Here is a 20,153-nt window from a genome sequence, read left to right as displayed (position 1 = left end):
GCCTGCCCCTTGCACACTGGGAAACGGTGGCGCACGTTCATGCAAAGAAGGTAGCAAGAGTCCATGCCTTCACGTAACCCGTCAGCATTTCACATTAGCTTGGGGAGACAAGAGTGGGGTTTCCAATGTTAACAGTGCACAGGGTAACCGATAAGAGGTTTTCTAATAAAACAAGCATTAGTTGAAGTTTGCGGTGTCACAGCTTCGCCCAAGGAACACAAATCCCTTTGCTGCAGTTTCTCATCTTCAGTTGGAAGCAACTGGTGCTAGACGCAAGTAGTTACATGAACACAAATACCTTCCAGCCTGCAGAACAGACTTGCATGACTGTCTACACACACCGAAATTACCATCACAACAGCTGTATGTGCTACAACTCAGCTGCTCTGATTTTCCCCTCTATAAATAAGGCCAACAAAGCTGGCCAAGAGCAACAACTACACAGGAAAGCAACACAATACAGGCCTGCACTCCACCTACTGTACTCAAAGTCTTTGGAGAACAACACAAGAAGGACACGGAGGTGGGAAAGGACACGCAAAAAAACCCCCCAACTTGCCGCAACAAAAAAGCTCATAAAGAAACAACTTGCAAAGCAGAACCAGAGCATGAAACACTAAGCTGGTGACTGTCAATTCTGGCTCGCCTGGTGTTGCTGTTTTCTGGGTATCTGATGAAACATAAGGGAACACTTACAATCAGCAGAATCTAGCAATGCCTGCAAAAAAAAAAAAATCAGAGTGCACACAACCTAAGTGAAGCCAGCTGGTGGCCTGCTTCGTGGTCTTAATTTACAGACTGAGAATCCCTTGGCTTCAGCACTGCATAAGAGAGGAGCACCCAAGCTGTGTTGCAGAACTCCACGAAAACACGCAGTACCGAGAACAGAGCCTCGAGACTTCCTACAGGCCTACGCCGCCGTCCTGCCAAGCGCCGCATACCACAGGCCGAGGCGCCGCGTTACAAACTGCACTTGCGCGTCTTATTTTTGAGCCTCTAAGTCAAATGTTCTGGAGTTTGCAAGCCTTCTGGGGTCACAAAAGACCTTTTAGTCAACTTCAGACAAGCCTGTATGACGTGCCTGCAGAAAAGACAATACCCCGTAGGCCACGCAGAAAGTTCAGCCAAGAATCCCATCTCCTGAGGCTAGGAGATTGGGAAAGGAATTTTAGGGAAAAGCTATTTTGCACATAGGACAAAGAGCTAATAATGTATCTGCCATATCCTACAAATATCCACCAAGGATACAGACCCAGATTTGAAACAGCGGATTCCTATCAAAACGGGGAAGAGCAGATTCAGCACAGGGCAAAAAACCAGGAAAAAATAGCTGTGTGTTGGTGGAGCTCTACCTGCAACCCCGTGGTGCTTCCTAGCGTGAGATTTCAGACCCCAGGAAGCCTCAAAAGCACGGGGAGCCCCAGCCACGGGCTCCCGAGCAGGCTCAGGCCAGCTGGGCTGGGGACAGGCTGTCACTGTGCAACACTGCGGGACAGACAGACCCCAATTTTTCAGTCTGAACACAAATGAAATGGAAGATCGCTGAATAATATGGGAGAACAGAGACCGTGCTAGCAGCACAAGGGAAACTGGAGAGTATTTCAGTAGGAGGACCTAGATCACATGCTCTTCAACCAAATGATGAAGGAAACTAGCCCAGGACTCAGGTTTACCAAGCGGCTGGAGTGGCAACGAAGCACCATTGTGCTAAACAGCAGGAAAAAATGATTTTCAAAGCTGATTGTGGCCATTTTAGACTTTACCTAAAATCCATGACCCTTCCAGCTCTGTACAGGTTTCTCTCCTCTCAGTCACAGGACTCCAGATTTCACACAGTGGTGGTTGATGGGGTTTGGTTGTTGGCTGTATTTTGTTTTTTTAAATCAGCCCCCTAACAGAAAGTTCACTCAGGACCAGTGAAAAGCTGACGCCAGCCAACATTATCTGAAAAAGCAAAATCAACTCAGCATCTGAGCTGCTTCTTAAAAAAATCTGGCTTCATAACCAGAGAGAATTTGGGTGGAAAGTAACATACAAGATGTCAGCACCGATCTGTGATTTTCTGTGGCTCTATTCTGTGATTTTCTGCTGGGAGGGAGGGTGGGTGGGAGGAAGAGAGGACAAAAAAAAAAAAAGGCATTTCAAGCTCCCAGAAACCTAAGATGAATTGTCTGGATGTTTGGAGGCACTTTCTTCAGAGACTAGAACATTAGCCCTGGAGTTGTACATGTAATTTTAAAAAGCAGTATTCACTTTGTTCAACAGAGCGTTCCCAGAGTTTACGGGGCAGGCAAGACCGCTTGCCAGGCACAAGCTGTGGACTGAATTTGGATCCCAAGTGCCACACAAAGGCACTTCCCTCACCTTTCCAAGAGCAGTAACAGCGCTGAAGGCAGTCGTACCAACTCACTTCATACACATCCCTTCTCTCAATTGCTCTGAGGAATGTAACTTATGTGCTGCCTGCCACCCAAGGTGTCAGAGTGCTGCACTAAGCAAAATAAGTTATTAAAAGAAAACTCAACCACAGATTAATGAACGGAGACCTCAGCAAGCTGTGATGTCTCCATTTCCAATTAGAGGGAGAACGACAAGCATTCCCCCGCCACAGTCACCTCCGAGCAGCCACAGAGGAGCAGTGGACGTGAAAGGATGAGCCGAAACTGCAGGAGACACACGATATCCCCAAAGCAGGAGCAGCTAAACGCAGGGAGCGTGCGGGAGAGCCCACATGCAAGTTTTACTCCAGGAGGAAGAACCTTTCAGCAGCTTCTGCAGTCCAGGTCTGGCTGTCAAACCAAATACCATCTCAGGGTGGAGTTTCGCACCAGGTGCCTGACTGCCATTAATTGCAATCATGCAGGTTAATACAACAGCTAGGTTTCACAATGACCTTCAGCATCGATATGGAATAACTCAGTTCTTGCTTCTCTGCCGTGCTACTCCACCAGCCGTGCTACCAACGGCTCGTAGGCTTGTGCTGTGCATCAGGTCTTGTCCAACATGAAAACACTCAGTTTTGCTGTTTTATAATCAGTTCGGCATCTAAAAACAGCCACGCAAGAGGGGAAGACAGGCATACCATGTACCCCTTCACAGCATGAAACCACAGTCCACATCATTTTCACCATTCCTTCTGCTCTGTGTAGAATAAAACTCGACACACATTATTAAACAGTGTGAACACCCAAGACGACAGCCCACGGGGCAATACTGATGCCATGAAAGAAATTTCCCTCATATAAAATGGGATCTATTCTGTCTGGTTCTGCAGCACAGACTGCTCACAGGAGAGCTTGTAATGCCCTTCCACAGCACTCTTCCTTCTACCATCCATAATTACCACATGGACACAGACATTTAAAACAGTCTGTTGTGATGCAATTATGAGTTACATTTACTGCTAATTAGCAGGTGGATCAGCAGCTGTAGGTGTGCTTTACTGATCTGTATTTTAAATAACCTCATTGTTCAGTGATTGTTCACATTAGATAATGCTCATAGTCCCTCAGAAAAGGACCTTGCCTTCCATTTCCAGCTCAAATTTCCATGAAATGGTGCAGAAAGGACATTTCTTGCCCGACCTGCCTTCACTGTGAAGTGAGCCTTGGCAAGGTGGATTCTCTGCTTCCTCTTGCTTTGTTCCACAAGGTACAGGAGGGTACCTGAGCCACCTTGCAACGAAGGGCAGAAGCCCCTCCTTATCTGAGTCATGCACTGGAAAACTGCTAAGGAACAACAGCACAGTGCTTGGGGAAAGAAAGTGGGAAAAAAAAGATGAACCGGACTAAGTGAGGGGTGAGAACCGTCGGGAAGCTGATGCCCTCGCCCAACCCAGCTCTTGCTCAGCACCACAACTGTTCACCTGTGTGGCAAGTCTTGTCTAAGAGACCAGCCTCACCTTCTTCGCAGGCCAGAGAAACCTTTTAAAATTTATGAAAAAGGTTAAATAAGATCATGCAGGTGAACCCGGGGGAGTCCTCAATTGGAAGGTCAAGAGCTTTCCAATTCAGCAGGTTCCTAACGTGCCCCCATGCCAAAGCACACCCTTGTTTAACCTTTCTACAAGAGCTACATGAAGTACCCACTCCATAAAAGCGACCCTGAAGCAGCGAGGGCCAGACAGAGCCCACCCTGGCACCAGCACACCGTGCCTAACGCACTGCCCCAGTTGAGAAAAACTCCAGAATAAAACATCTACTGCAACTTCTGCACATGGCCCCAGGCAAGCGCGGGTGCTTCTCCTGGAGCAGATGGCCTGGAGCACTCAGCCTGCCAGGCCTCGGACAGACCCCCGGGACCCAGCAGGTCTGGGGAGGGAGTTGTGCCCTGGCTGCTACCTCCCAGCTTCCCATCCAGAGCCTGCTGCCATTTCAGATCTTCTCTCTGAAACACTTAACATGTCCTGATCCTGTTCCATCAAAACAAGCAGGTGAATTTGAGCTGTTTAAACAGCAGATTTGTGTTAACCCAAAATGTTTAGACTGAAATAGTCTAGGGAAACGTCACAAAATTGGCACAGCCCGGAGACACAAGAAGGCAGAAAGCTCCAGCAGTGCCAAGCAGCTAGGATGCAATTCTCCATCAGTACGCCTGGCCAGCTGGTCTTTCAAACCCTCCCCCTGCAGACTGCTACACACATTTACACTCCAGTCTTGCAGTTAAAACCCAGGCAGAAAAAAAACCTCTTCTCCCACTGCACCTTGTGGTAGGTGCAAACTGTTGTGCAAGAACACGGGGGGTGGTGATCTACTGCTGTAATGTTTTTTTCCGGAGAAGAGAAACCATTTCAGTGGAAGATGGAGACTCGCAGTTGGTCTCCAAGCTTGTCACGCAGTCAGCAAGTGGCTGCGGTGCTGCATGTGTCATCTGCTCCCAAAACTTTCCTCAGGCTTGGGGCTGCCATTCCCATTAAAGATGGTAAAGCTTTCACTTCTACTGCTACTCTCAATGGGTCAAACCTGCAGAGCCAGGATCTGTGGGGTCAATTAAAAATACCACACGTGTTCACACCATTGCTGTGCACACAGGACACTCACAACAGCAAGCAGCTATCTAGCTGACCTTTAGGAAATACCAGCCTAGAAATGTAATGGTTTAATGGTCACACCACGGTCCAAGGGAGGAAAAGCCATCACGTGAGCAAATACAGTTAATCCCCATCTTCAGAGATCAAGCCCCAAAATACCTTTCTGCACAGCAATGCAGAAACCAGCCTAGAAAAAGGCACAGTAGAGAGTTCAGGCACCAACACGAATAAACAGAAAGCATTTCTTTCATTAAGGATCATCTCTCATAGGGAAGATACCTGCAATAGCACATGAGATAGCAGCACCTCTGATGCACTCTAAAAAAAAACCTAAACCCAAGCTGCATCAAGTGTAGGTCATTGCAGAATTAGTGTTGGTGAATTTTTAAATCATTTTAACTCGGGCCACACACCATCAAAAGCCAGTATGGCTATGGAGAAGTTTTATTTTGTTTTTAACTGGCACACCATTACATAAGCTAAAAATCACTTCAAGATCCAAGTTTGAGACCCTAACAAAGCAAGACTGAAGGCTGTGAAGAAATCAAAGAATTGCATCCCAGATGCTGACAATTCACATTATATTGCTATATGCCTAGGAGGGAAACTACTGATTTCTAGTGTTCATGAAGAAAATGGCACAATCCTTTAAGCATGAAGGGTCAGTGAGCCCCAGGACAGGACTGCAGATTGAAGCAGTTAGGAAAAGACTGAGAACATGCTGCTTTTCTCCCTAAAACATCTCTGCAGACATCCAAGAGTTGGTAGAGCAGACTAACTCCAAAAGAAGATGTGTTTCACCACTGCCTGACTACAACAGGCTCTCTGCCCCAGCCCTTCTCAGAGATGTAAGACCTGTTAAATTCTATTTTCACTAAGACTCATCCTCACAAAGGAAACAAGAAAGTATCAGTATTTTGCTTTGTAACCAGACTTGCATAGCATGTAAATCACGAGCTTGAGCCAGATTTTTTCCATCTGCAAGCCACAGTTCACCCAGAACCTGATCCATCTCTTACCGTAGTAGTTACTACAGGATTTCCACAAATCCCAGGAGTTTCTGTTCATAAGGAGCTCACTGGGCATTTCTGTCTCACAGTCATAGCCTCAAGGCTCACATCCAGACAGAGCTGCAGCAGTGAGACTGTGCTACAGCAAAAGACAGTGTAAATGCTTAGCTGAGAGCTAAAAAGCACTCCGACAAATGAGGCACTTCAGTGCCACAGCAGCAACTCTGACCACTTCTGCTTAACCGCCTTTATCTTCTTAAGTTACACACACACCTGAAGTTCTGCTATCACACCAGCTCTGAAGGTGCACCGGGAACTTCTGCTGAGGACGTGGCTGCGCACTACACACCTAACACCGCACGTTTGACGGTACAGCCTGGACCTAAGGCTACAGCGGGACCCGCTGCCTCGCAACATGGAGCCTGCGCGGGATCCTCGCCGGCTAACAAACCCGCCCGTTGCCAAAACAGTGTTGATGCACAGGCTGGAGAATAATTCGGCTCCCTTGTCGCTTTGTTGTGCCGGGCAGAGCAGTTAAGAATCCAAAAAGCTTTCAAACAAACAGCTACAATTCAAAAAAGCAAACGAAGACTCTTTTGAGGGAAATGTTGTTAAAGTATCAAAAAAGCACTTTAGGTAAATGTTTCTAAGCTTCCTATAATAGCTTTAAAAACTTCATGTGCATTTCCTGAATGGTCCAGGGAAGAAATGAATCCTGACTTTAAAGCAATAAAAGGCTGTGGTCACAAAGCAGCCTCAAATAGTCCCAGCCTTCGGCTTCCCTGTCTTTTGTACCTTTGGAATCACCATAATCTTCACAAGACTTTTCAACAGCATCCTGCCAAAGTTAAGGCGAGAACCACCTCTTCAAGTTCACAGTTTATTCAGCAGGAACTATGCAAGCTGTGCCATGAAAAACGACTTCAGATAGCAAATGACCAGTTGAGGAAACACCACGTCTGCTGGCCTCCAGTCTCTGGCAAAGGACAATGTCATTACACCAAGCGAGCCCACTCCCCTGAAAATTAGCACCGTCTCGGGTGCTTGATGAGAGAAAGAGCCCAAGACTGAACAGGCCAGCTTCTAGCAGCGCATAAATCCAAGGAGAAGATGCTGTTAGTCTCCCATGGACAGTATGAAGACGACTGAAGTTTTACTTCTCCCTTCCACTCTCTCAATACCACTTATTTTTAGCAGCTCTTGAACAAGACTAGCTGGAGTGAACTGGGGGTGGGGAAAGGAGAATGACTGGTTTTATCTGAGCCCTAAAAATACTTGGTAGGTTCAAAGTTATAAAAGTGAAAAAGAATGCAAAAACCCACTGTATCTCAGGGAGCTCTCCATGGGCAAATGGCAAGTGTTTCTCAAAATCAGATAATTCTACTTTACGGATGAGAGTAACTCAGCCCAGACAGCTGACAGCAAGTCGGTATGAGATAAAAGGGAACAGCACGATGCATAAAGTCTCCTCTTATAGTCAGGGCATCGAACAGCACCGAAGACAGAGACCTGGAAATAACACTGACCTACACACAGTGCTCTGGAGTAGTGCTACGGCCAGGACTTAAAGCAAGGTTGTGTTTGCTACAGCCTGCCAGTTACTCAGATACCTCGCAGAGCAGGGAGAGAAAACAAGCAGGACTGCCAAGCTCCTTCTCCCCCCAAAACTACTATAGCTGCCCCAAAAAGCTGGGTGGCATTACACACAAGGAGACAATCCTGGGCAGCTCCGGTCCGGGCAGACTATCGGGGCTGGCTCCTACCCCGCTCAGGTGAATTTTAGCGCTGTCCAAGCGCTTTGCAAAGCTAGTGTCCCTAAACCTGGCCGGGCAAGGCAGAGGCTATCCCTAAAAACGGCAGCTCGGAGCCTGTCTGAAGATCAGCAGAACGTGTTGCACAGCGATTGCATGTGACATGAGTAAGAGAAAGGAAGGAAATGGAGTTATTTCTCTGGTTTCTCTTCCCAGCTCCTGAGCTGGGTGCAGGTTACACAAGCTCCGCATTCCACTCCTCCCAACTCCTCCGTTTCACCTGCAATCCTGCCCTGCCGCAGCCCCAAAGTTGCCTCCTTCTCCCCTGCCCTCCATTACTCACCAAAAGCAGCTGGATTTACCGGTCTCGAGAAGTGCGGCTGCCCCATTAGATTCTTTTCTAAGCAGCTCTCCGGGAGAAGGCGGGAGGGGGAAGAGAGGGGGAAAAAAAAAAAGTCTACCCTGAGAGAGCACTTTAGTCCTTTAAAATGATAAATCCACGCTTCGGACTAGGAAAGAGCCCGGCGAGCGAGGCGGCTGCCAACTCTCAGGCAACGGCATGGGTGTCCGACGGACCAGCGCAGGTCCTGCTCTCCCCGTGCCCCATGGCCGGGCACTTGAATCTCATAAATAGGCGGCCGTGCCAGCTCCCTTCACACAGGAATGCCTGTCATTCCAGAGCCGAGCTGGCTAGGGCCAAAGCTCAGGAAGGGGAGGAGACAGCCAGCCACGCTCCAGCCACTTAGCTGCATAATCCAAATCATCAACACCCCTCGCTCCTTCCTCGCATCAAGTTTAGCAAGAAGAGAGAAAAGCCGGGAGCGAGGAGAGAGGGAGACCGGGGCGTTTTGCTCAAGGAAGGGCTTGGAGAAACCACGCACGCCAATGCACGGAGAGGTTTCACCTCCCAAACGGGATCAAGGAGGTAAGAGCGTACCTGAGCCTGCAGAATACAAACCAAGGCCGTCATGAATGAGAAAGCGTGGTACTCTAACTGTTGTAGGAGCTGCACTATCCCGAGTAAAGGGAATTTCAAGAAGAGTGCCAGAGCTGACACGCATCTAGCCAGACGTGTAATAAAAATACAATTTCATAGCAATTCCTCTCTCTGCTAAGGTTACCAGGAAGAAAGTAGGAGCAGGGAGCGTGTCTTCTTGTTTAAATTAAATTTAACAAAGGAAAATTTAAATTCAACAAGGAAAGTAAGAGTTTGTTTATTCATGTGTCACATCTTGCTGGTTGAGGTAACTAATATCCCCCTCAACATTTGCATCACAGTAACAAAGATTTCCAGAGTTTATGTCCACTTGGATTCTTGAATTTTTCATCAAAATTTATTACAGGACTTCAGTGAACCTACAGATCATTTCTAACCCCTGTACACCATAGCACAGAGGAGCGGGAAAACCTTTAACCATCCAGAAGCTTAATTTTAACTCCGAGGAAAAGGAAAAACAATTTTCAAAAACGTACAGGAATTTGCTGCAGCATCACACTAGTGAACCCATCTGACCCAGCCAGGTTTGCTCTCTCCTACTGGAGGAAGAAGCGGTTTTAAACGCACCAAGATTTGCTGCAGCTCTCAAGGTCCCTGTCCTTGTTGGGCCAGCAGCCGCAGTACTTCAATACCACCGAATATCGCTCAGGCAGCCAGAAAGATTTCAGGACAAGCTCACTACTGCAGCAGTCCCAATAGTAAAAATCTTCTATTCTGGGAAACAACAAAATCCAAGATTGTCGATTTGGGCTGGTGCAGCTGGGAACAATCAATGCTGCACATTAGTCAGAACAGACCCCCAAAGCGAACGCCCGCTTCGCAGCGGCGGAGATCGCCGTTCACAGCCACGTGTCGCAGTGGGAGGCAGTTCTGCAGCCAACACACCCCAGGAGAGGGAAGGGGGTAGTTTTGAAATCTAATAAAACTCCACCTAAGCCACAAACACACCTGGAAGACATTGATGCTCTTAGTTCCTCTATTAACATACTAGACATGCCATCGGACAACTCGCAAACCCATGTCTCTCCTCCGAAGCACAGCTGTGAAAACACAGGAGGAAGCAGGACACCTCTGCACCTTCTCCACCTGCACCCGGCTCGTCCCTATCCCTACGTGCTGAGCAGATAAACCACCATCCCCACGGACAGCAAGAGCACGGCGGCAGGAGCAGGTGGAGGAGCAAGGGATCAGCAGACACACGGGGGTGGAGGAGCAAATAGCGCTCTCCTCCCTCGCGCAGAACACAGGGACGTTCCTGAAAGCGCTGCTCTTCTCAGCCTCCCACCACCAGACATCTCTGCGCTCGGAAGAGGAGCCTGCGTTTCTGTCTGGTCAGCCACTGCAGTCAGTCTTCCAAGTACTTTTGATTTTCATTGTGGGCAATTAACATACTGATTCACAGGCATGCTCCACCTCATTTAAGACTCTTTGCTTTGAAACAAAGAAAAAGCCATTTTAAAGCCATTTAAATATGCTGCCATCTGGCAGAGACCCACAAAGTTCAGAGATAGAGGCTGGAAGACTTCTCCAAGTCTGTAAATCAGCTGTCCAGCTTGGAAGAAGGTCTGGAAAAAATATCCCTGCATCTGGGAACACTACAGAACGCTAAACACTGCATCTAGACTTGCCTGACTTCCAAGGAGATTAAAGCCGTTGCATTTTATATTGCATTTTCTCTGAACTAAGAGTGCACAAAGCTCTGCTGCAGAACAGATGACACACGGTAGGTTGTTAAAGCACCGCAGCACAATCACATGCCTGACCCCTTATTTCTACATTAGTAAATCATGAAACATTAGCTTAAATTTCAATGAAAGATTTAAACAAATGCATTTAAATTCACAGCGGCTGCAGTCCAGGAGCACACAGGGCAGTTACTCTGGTGCCACACGGTAACTCACTAGGCTGTGGAAACACAGTTATGAAATAAAGCCCTTTCACATTTCCGTATCATTGATCAGGCCTTACGAACCATCATGAAAAGAGTAACAAGGCTATTTGGCAAAGGCACTTGTAATCAAGTTTGTACCAGAAGCATTAATATTTGCTTCTGAAACAGGGCTGTGGTGCTCAAGGGGCCAAGAGATACAAATCTACATTTCAAACTGCAACTGGCTTTGGACTTCAAACATCCTTTAGGGCTATCAGCCACAACTCTCTCCGCTTTGGGGTATAAAGAACAAAAACCCTACCAGAAGAGGGCTGACAAAATGCAGAAAACTGCAGAAAACCAAAACAAAAGTACCACCAACATCATTCTTTTCAAGGTGGACTCCTGGCCAGAAAAACCTGCTAGTCCATCCTTCAGTTCCACCTCTGGAAAGAAAGGTGAAAATTCTGCACATCCCAAAAAAATGTTCCTGTCTCAACTCCGGCCCAAGGATAAAGCATAAGAGCAGCCATACTTACTGTGCTCTTAAGTAACCCTCTGCATCCATAGTGATTTGTTTCACAGTGGGGGAAAAATATGGGACAAAGCAACCTGGCCAAGGTCCCTGCCAGCAGCACCTGAAGAGCACAGAGCACTGGCACAGGGTTTAGCTCCCTGTCTAGCAAGGTTGCTTCAGCTCTACCAACAGCAGAGAGACGAAACCTCAGCCCCCATCCAATTGGACATCTAGGATAAAGGAAAATCCACGTTTCAAGCAAGGACAAGTAATGAATGTCCAAAATTCCCATCGTAACGCAGAAGAGCCATCTGACTTAGCAGCAGAGCAACCAGAAGAAACCAGAGCAAAGTCTTTACTCCTCAGGGACAGGTGAAGACCTTTATGAGAAGGAAGAGCTCAGAACAGCAAAGAGCTTTCTACAGGAAAGCAAAAAGGGATATGCCTGATAGTCCCTTCAATATTTTCTTCTAAAAATGTAACCAAAAAAATCCCAGTTACTTGAAAATTTTACAGATTTTCAGGAGAGTCGGATGGCTAAAACAGAACAAGAGGAGTGGTTATGGGCAGCAAATGCCCAAGAAGTGGGGTACATCACTTTCCTCTGGAGTTTCATTTCCTCTCCATCCAGAGCAGCATCCCATTAAAAACCCAGTATTCACATGTTAATAGTCTGTTTATACACATCGTAAAAGGAACTCTTCTAGATTGTTTCACTTTAAAATCTAATGAAACCCATAATGAGCACAAATATTAGCTCCTTTAATAAAAACACTGTTGCTCACATTTCAGTTCACACCAACGTGAAACACCACATTCATCTACAGTGACTCAGACATTTATGTTCCATGATTCAGCCACAGGAACATTCAAAAGGACTCTTGCATTATCCCATCCATGCAGACGGAGCTGTCTATTTAAAACCAGTGATACTGGGCGTTTTCCTTTAGAGCCCATCAGCAAAAAAGTCAGCAGGAGCTACAGGACGTTTAAGGCTCTTTCCCTGCTGGAGATGCACCCACCTGAAACACTAACACAGGCCCATGGTACCACCTTACCAGGAGGATTGGCAGGGAGAAGAAAAAGTGGCAGCACCACCACTCTGGATGCGTTTCACCACAATCTGTTTGCTAGCAATCCTCAGCAGCTTTGGCAGAGAAAGGAAAGTATTAAAAATATATTATATATACTTAACAGCTCTGGCTGCCTACAAAGATGACCATTTCTGAGCTGTGCTCTGAAACAGAGCATGTGGGAGAGTTGCTTCTTTCCCACGTCTAACTACGACAGCAGACCAAGGGGAAGCGTGCGGGTAGTCAATCTGAAAGGTCACAAGCCAACACAACGTGACGCTCTTCCTTTCCCCTCACATGGTATCAAAAGTCAGCCCGATACCCGGTGTGGAAATGGAAAATGGTTTATTTATAAGCCAGCTGGCATCGCATTGTTTAGGTTCTGTATACTTTGATGAAAGGGCGCTGGTTCGGATGAGACAGAAAAGTGAGGTAACCACTCCTAAACCACATGATTTCCTCCATGCTTCCTGTGATATTTCCAAGAGGGAAACTCCTATTTCCCAGAGCATTCCAGTCCCCTTGTCCCCACCAATTAGTCAGCATGGCGATAGCGCCTGCTCCATCTCAGAAAGCAAAGGGCAGTGGATCTAGCACAGCAGGGACTGCCCTGGTGCCACCACGTATGTACTGGTGGGGGGGGGAAAGGGGGGAAAAGCAACCCATGTGCTCCAGCAGCCCAGATGTTGACCGGGATGGAGCACAGCTGGAGGAAGAGCATTGCTCTAGGGTCAGCAGCAGGCTCTGCCAACGAGCTGACTGACAGCACGTCCAGCCTCACGTTTAGGAAGGGAAAATAAAGCTGAGGACGTGCTCCTGAAAAGCCTCATGATCACAGCGGGTGGCTGGAACACAAGGAATCGCTTAATTGTCTCAAAGACCAGGCTAAAGAAAATTGCGTAGTAGGCCTTGGGGCCAAGAGAAGCTTAAGGCCAAAATATCCCCCAGCTTTGTTTTCCAGCGGAGGAAGTGCAACTTTCAATGAGAGCACGTTTTTGAAAACGTATCATCTTCGATGCCTCCTCACCATTCACTGTAATTATAACACATGCTAAATATTTTCTTGTTTACTAGTGAGGGAATGCTAAGGAATGTAAGCCTGACAAAATTAAAGATTCAGTCACATCTTGGCTAACTTGATCACCGTGGTGATTCATGGCTATGCCATCTTGAGGCAAGGGAATCTCCAAAGCTGACAAACTACTTTTTGGAGCACCTTGAAGCAGCATTAAAAGAAACACTGGTCAGAAGCCAAATGAAGCACAGATATAGGACACATTCCAGCGAAGCATCAGGCATCAGCAAAGCATCAGCATATTCCCAACAGTGAAGCACTCGGAGGCAGGATACCCATCTGCCACTTCCAGCTATATTATTAGGAACACATTAAGCAAAAACATGGAGAAGAAAATTACATTAATTATTCCATTGTTTAGGGAAGAAACAGGCATGGCATTTAGCTCAACTCTTGTTTAACCTTCTCCCGCAGCAAAAACGAAGATACTCGGAGAAGAACATATAAACTGACATTAGCTAAGGCTTCCCACTGCAAAACACTGGAAATAAAGAGTGACAAAACTAACAGAGCTGCAGCACAAATCAAAAATATATCCCCTTCCTTTCAAACCACTACTCAGCACGTGCTTTTAGGACTGGCACAAGTACACAGTGCTCTTCCTAAGCCAGTGGCTGCAGTACAGATGTGTTAGTCACATCCCCCACGTTAACTACCTTACTGGACAAACCTAACTCACACAAGATTTTACAGCTTTATATTATTCAAACTAACCAAGTCCTTTGGCCAAGTGGTAAACCCATCTATGCCACCTATAAAACCGATGGGACAAACTCTGTTAAGCCCTGGAGATTGCAAATTAACAGCAATAGCAGCAGTAAATATGAAACCTCTCAGATTAGATTAAATTGAAATTAACCCTCAGGGGTAGCACTGTATTTAACTCTAGAAACTAGTCTGCAATGTATAGGTCAAGGTCCACAGGCTCCGATCCATTAAAAGATTCATGATCCCAAATTTCTCTTCCTACAAGATGCCAAACCACGGCTTAAGCTGAAAGCCTCTCTGCCTATGCGCTAGCTGAAAAGGCAGCAAGATTTCTCTGTAAAAGCCTTGTTTCCTCTTTTTAACGTTCCACAAAAATCCCAGCAAGCGTACTTGCTCTTTTGTATCTGAAGATGAAACTGCAGCAAAACATTTTAGTATTTCCTCTGCCATCCCAAAGGGCTCATTGCAGGCACACCGCACCAGTAAGCCAAATTATCCTTCAACACCTAGAGCTCTTCAGTCTGAAGTTACATTTTTTCCAAATTACTGCACAAAGCCAGCCAGTGCCAGGGCATCCTACCATCCTTCACTCACTTGGCTCTGCCCAGGGAGACTTACAAAAGCGCCTTGGTTTAGCTTTTGGGGAACACCCAACTTCCCCACCGCACCTGCTCTGCTTTAATTATTGACTAGGCTAGAAGCTCCTTATTAAAATGCAAGGCAAGTTTGGCACACAGTCTCAGCTTCTGATCATCTCGAGCAGATACATTTGGAAGAGACACCCAAATTCCCTGCCACAGTTCAGAAATTAAAAGAAACGGCAGATAGATTTGGCTTAAGGCACTTAAATTCAACAAGAAGAATACTTTTTGCAGCCATACAACTGAACACTCTCCTAAAATTTGAAATTTTAAACCCCAACTTTAGATTCACACACAAACATCAGGTTTAAAAGCTTCCTTTCAAACATACTGTGTTTTTACAAGCCATTTCTACCTGAGTGAATCTAACAGGTAATTACAGGTTTGACCTCCTTCTATTGCACAAATATGCCTTTTGAAACAATGTGGATAAATATTTGCCCAATACAAGAAGACAACTCCAAGAGGAACCATTCCAGTTTATCAACTTTGTGATTCATGTTGATACAAGCTTTATTCTCTATTTAAGGAACAAGATAAGGCTTAGGAAGTTCATCTAGTCAAATACATTTCACAGATCTACCATGGGCCACCCTAAACAGTGGCACATCCAGACCACGGGTCACACCCAGACAAGGGCCATCAGCAAGACAGTCAACCTCAACCTCAACTCCTCAAATATTTACTATTGCTCAAGCACCAAGGTGTCTCCAAGCACCACCGAGGCTGAAGATTGAAACATGCCGAGTAAAAGATTGCTGCTAGCTTGATGAAAGCAATGCTTGGGTTTGTGCTGTGAATCATCCCCTTCCTTACCCCTTTTGAACTGGCTCGCTGGGGAGAGAAGGATGGAGGCCCAAAGGAGCTGAAAGCAAAATGTGAGCACCCTGTCTAACCCCCTTCAGCTCCTCCCGAAATCCCAGCCCCTGCCCTGATGCTCCTCTGTTTTCTGCCAGCGCCAAGAGCTCTTGCGAAAACAAGACGGTGGCAGACATGAGCACGAAGAGCCGTCCCAGACCAAGGCGCAAAAAGCAGACGTGACAATTGCAAACAGGTAGCTCGTGTCCCAAGACATACACAGATCGGGTCCCCAAAACCAAACGCTGTTTACACATCACATTGACTCACACAAGCTGCAGAGACAATGCCATGGCAATTGTTTATAGTGTCAAGGCCATTTCAGATAATTAAAGGAAATGTCAAGAGATGAGATAACACCAACAGTTCAGAAGGTACGGCTGATTGTAACCTCGTAAGAAGCCGCTTCTCCCAGAGCTGCTCCCCCTCTTGCAGATGTGACCACACTTTCCCAGAATCCTCATTTCACCTCATTCCCTTGCTCCTGCATTTGTCGAGCACCAGCAGCGACCTTGTTTAGGAGCAAGTAGCACCATATCAAAAGAGTGGCTGGAAACCATTTCCGACACTATCAAATAACGCTCCCATCTACTCAACGCTCAGCATGGTCGCATGTGGGGCTGCAGACGGTCTCTGAGCACTGCTGCTGAGAGGAAACGTGGTTAAATCGAAACAAGACTGTTTCTGCCAGTAAGAGGTTAGACTGTAGCCCAGCACGACCACTGCAGTCCATCAGGCCTGGCTCTGAAGCAGCCAGCTCGAATGCCAACAGCCGTGAGCTCTGCAAGGGCAAGCTACTCAAATATTTACTCACCTTCTCAGACAAATTTTGCAGCATAAGGAGTTATAGCACACTACTATTTCAAGTATGTAAGCTAACAAGCTTACAGCCAACCCAGGAGGGCTTGTGGGAGTCCTACCTTCACTTGAAATGCAGATAACCCCCCCCAGTCAGTGGGCTAGACAGAGCAGCGTGATTCACCTCGCTCCTGCCCCTGGCAGCCTTTGTAAGCCTCACACCTCTGTTAAACACCTTGAGAGAGGGGCTCGGATCAAAGAATGACGTGGCAGAGATTAGGCAGCCACCGAGCTCCATGCTACATCCCATGGCTCCGTGAGGTTACAACGTACTTCCCAATGCTCAAAGAGGTCAACGCTGCTCATTAGGGAGAAAGATCTTACAAGTATCAGTACAAACTCCCCACCACAGCATGCACCAAAGAGTTCCCACCTCAAGATCCACAGCACACAAGACTAAGCAGCACCAAAACTCAAGTTCAGGGGTTTTCAGCTCGCAGGAAGAATGAGCTAGAGCTACCTTTAAGGGGTCCAAAGTGAACCCACCGAGAAAGCCAGGTACATCTGGATTAACTAACTTCAGAGGGGTCCGTGCCTCCTGTCAGACAATGTTCAAAGGTGCACAAATGGGAAGTTGAAAACCAGGGCTCCAAGTAAGCACATTCTTCAAACAGTAGTTATAGCAAGGATACATCAGAGCAAGCAACTGGATTGGTGCACAAAATTTAGGGTGTGCAAACAAACATTAAACCATTTCTCCATGTACTTTAGGTTTGAAACAGGGAATTTGTTCTTGTGCTGGATTCCCATCTGAAGAAGCATGCAGAAGGCACTAGCTCTCTTGCTGTAAAAATGCCATCCCAAGGCTTCCCCCAAGCTCCCTGAAATTACAGGTCGCAACAACACCACCTAAATCCATTACCTTATCAACAGCAGGGCTAGCTGGCCCCTGGGCACTTAAACTGAAACCCAGCTGGTCCAAAATCCTAGATGGCCCCTTGGCTACACTAGCCCACATCTACACACGAGTCATTAGCAACGCTGAAGCCCATTTCTGCTGTAAGGGAGCTCCTCGGAGCTTCCAAAGCAATTCTCACCTTTGGCAAGGGAGTGGGGGGGGATGGGAAAAAAACCCCTCACCAAAAAATAAGCAGTTCTTAATGAGATTCAGATCAGCCTTAAAAAAAATAACCAAAGCCTGGAAACTAAAAGCTGACTGACCCTGTAATGGAACTTTCCCATATTTATGGAAATTTCTGGTTTGGCACAAAAACATCTGCTCATTTAGTGGGTGTTGTAGAAATCACTTCTATACTGTAGTGATGCTGAAAGAAAGAGGCCCGTTTTATTGTTAATTGAGCCTCTGGCTACAGAGCAGAGAAAAAACTGTTTTCTCTGACTTTGAAACTCAAATTGTAATTCTCACCAGGGTGTAGGTCTTTACCTCTCGCACGATACGCAGTAGTCTGATTTCTGCCCATAACTACAGAACCGTAAGTCACTATGTTTGGCCCTGCTGCAACCAAGGACATAACTTGACCCGGCGGTGACAACACCACTGTTCCAGCTCATGACAAACCCTGCATAAAAGTCAGGCCACTAAAACATGGAGGCGTGTGGGCCCAACGGGAAAGCAATCCTGTCTGTAATGAACGTCGGCGAGTGACTGAACATGCGTTAGGGTTTTTCTCTTTCCTCCCTACATGATCATTTTGGTGCTTGTGTTTTCCTGCCATTGGTTACCTTGCAATTTATCAGACTGCTTAAAAACAAACTCAGGATAATCCTTTGAAAAACCCCACCAGTTACTTTTGTTTAGAACAATTGCTACAGGCTATCACAGATGCAAAATTAGGCTTTCAAACCGGAACTGATTATACTCTGCAAACATGATGGCCCGGGCATGGTCTCCAGCACAGGAACTCACCCAACTGCAGATTTTTGATGCCAGGAAGGCATGACGAAGGGAAGTCTCTTTTTATACTTGTCCTTGTTCTTCAGTTCTTTTCCTAAACATTTATTTAGGGATGGGCTCAAGGGATCTTTGCTGTGGAGGAGTGAATGGCTTCATAAGGCAACAGGGTGCTCATTATCAAACTCATTTTTAAAAAAAGAAAGAGAAAATCCAGGATCACTGCAAAACAGTGCCCTAGACACCATCTCCCAAAATTAACTCTAAGAAGACTGATCAATACTTTATCCTGAAGAGGAAAATAAGAAAAAGCCCTGAACAGATAGGGAGTGTCAAGGGTGCCAGACTGACTAGTATAATCCCATTATAGAGTTATCCAGAGCAAGCAGTTTGCTCAATATTTGAGAGATAACAGGATTAACTTCATGTTCAACATCATTTCAGTCTAATAATTGCAGAATCACTCCTAAGGCCCTAATGTCATTGATTCAACAGGGGATTCCCATCAACCCCCCACCAGCCCCTGCTTTGAAAGCCCGTTCATTAGCGTCAGCATCTTAAGTTAATTACTTTGAGAGATTTTTTCCTTTCCTCCCCAAAGCAAAATGTAACTTAACCCCTGCAACGCACCGTGCTTGAGCAGAACAAACTTCTGTCTTCCCTCCAGGAAGGGACAATGTTTACTTTCCTAATCACCACTAACATCTCCAAGATTTAACTTTAAGATCAAAGGGCTGGGGAGGGGAGGCAGCTTTTCCAACAGTTTGGTTGAATTTCAACAAAAAAATCATTGCAGGGGCTGGTTATAGTCCTCTCAATGATCAAGGGTCAGCCTCAGACGTCTGCCTAACTCTGCCTTCCTGAGATGGGGAGAGGGTGTTGATTGAGCCTTTGAGGACGGAGCTACGAGCAGATCCATCCAGCGAGGATCACCACCGAGTCGCCAGGAGTTATTTTCCTTGCCAAGCCATGACTCACTGCTCGCCCAGCCTTGGAAATGAGTCCCTTACTGCAGCCCTGCCGGGGAAGTAAAGGGGAAAACATACAAAGCAAACGCTACACAAGAGCCGTTTCCCAGCCGGCGGGAGAGAGCTGGGGAGAACCACAGGAACCGGGGCTGTGTTTTTCTACAGGATTCTTATACAGAGCACGGAAAGTTATTAAATTGCACGTTTTCAAGCGCAGGGGGAGGCTTTTGCGTGGACGCGCTACAGCCATTCAGCCACCCTTATTATTTTGCCCCAACCTGACGCAATCGCAGCATGCCGCCGAGTCACCCCCCATTTCACGGCATCCCGCTGGTGGAAGTCGACATCCACGGCCAGGGCTTGGCTGCACCTTCAGAGTCTGGGGGGGGGTGGTGTGTGTGTGTAGGGGGGTGTCCCCAATAACAGAGAGAGGGGGAACCCCTGGCCCCTGCTCTTGCGGGGCGGGGTGCCCTACCAAAACGCAGCTTTTACGGGAAAGCGCCCTGGCAGGGGTTGCGGGCACGAAATTCCAGCCTCTCGGGGGTGAAGCCACGGCGGGCAGCGACCGGGGTGGGAAGGGGGGGGCCCTGCTGAGCGCCCCCCCCCCCCGCCGCCCCGGCTCCCGCCGCCCGCCCGGTGCCGCGCGCCCCCTGGCGGCTGCAGCGCAGGGCCGCGGCGGGGCCCCCCCAACCTCCCCGGGTAAGAGGAGGGGGGGGTGACGGTTTGCGGGGCTCGGGGCCGGTGTCGGTGGGTGCCAGCACCCGCCGGGTCACCCGGGAGGGGCAAACTCGGTCCCATGCACGGCCCCGAGGCAGGGAGAGGGATTTGCTGCCTTGCAGCACAGGCCCACGGTCAGCCCGTGAGAGGAGCCTCGCAGGAGAGGAGCTGGTCAGATCTCAGCACCGATTTGACACGGCTTTAGCACAATTTGCTTCCATTTCCATCT

The 20,153-nt window shown here is 47.4% G+C and overlaps 1 protein-coding gene across 8 annotated transcripts in view; it reads right to left on the bottom strand.

Moving 5' to 3' along the window:
• PHACTR4 (phosphatase and actin regulator 4) overlaps positions 1-20,153 on the bottom strand; it is a 79,135-nt gene that overhangs the window by 15,917 nt on the left and 43,065 nt on the right. The window contains exon 1 of one of the 8 annotated variants that reach the window (XM_074850650.1): positions 8,134-8,455. The exons of the other annotated variants lie outside the window; for them this stretch is intronic. Within the exon in view, the coding sequence (XP_074706751.1) occupies positions 8,134-8,179 (46 nt within the window). The 5' untranslated portion in view covers positions 8,180-8,455. Of the gene's footprint in view, positions 1-8,133; positions 8,456-20,153 lie in introns of those variants that run through there. 8 annotated transcript variants of the gene reach the window in all.

This window comes from Strix aluco, chromosome 26, assembly GCF_031877795.1.
Source record: "Strix aluco isolate bStrAlu1 chromosome 26, bStrAlu1.hap1, whole genome shotgun sequence".
NCBI lineage: Eukaryota > Metazoa > Chordata > Aves > Strigiformes > Strigidae > Strix > Strix aluco.
This window is presented reverse-complemented; position numbering and strand designations above follow the sequence as displayed.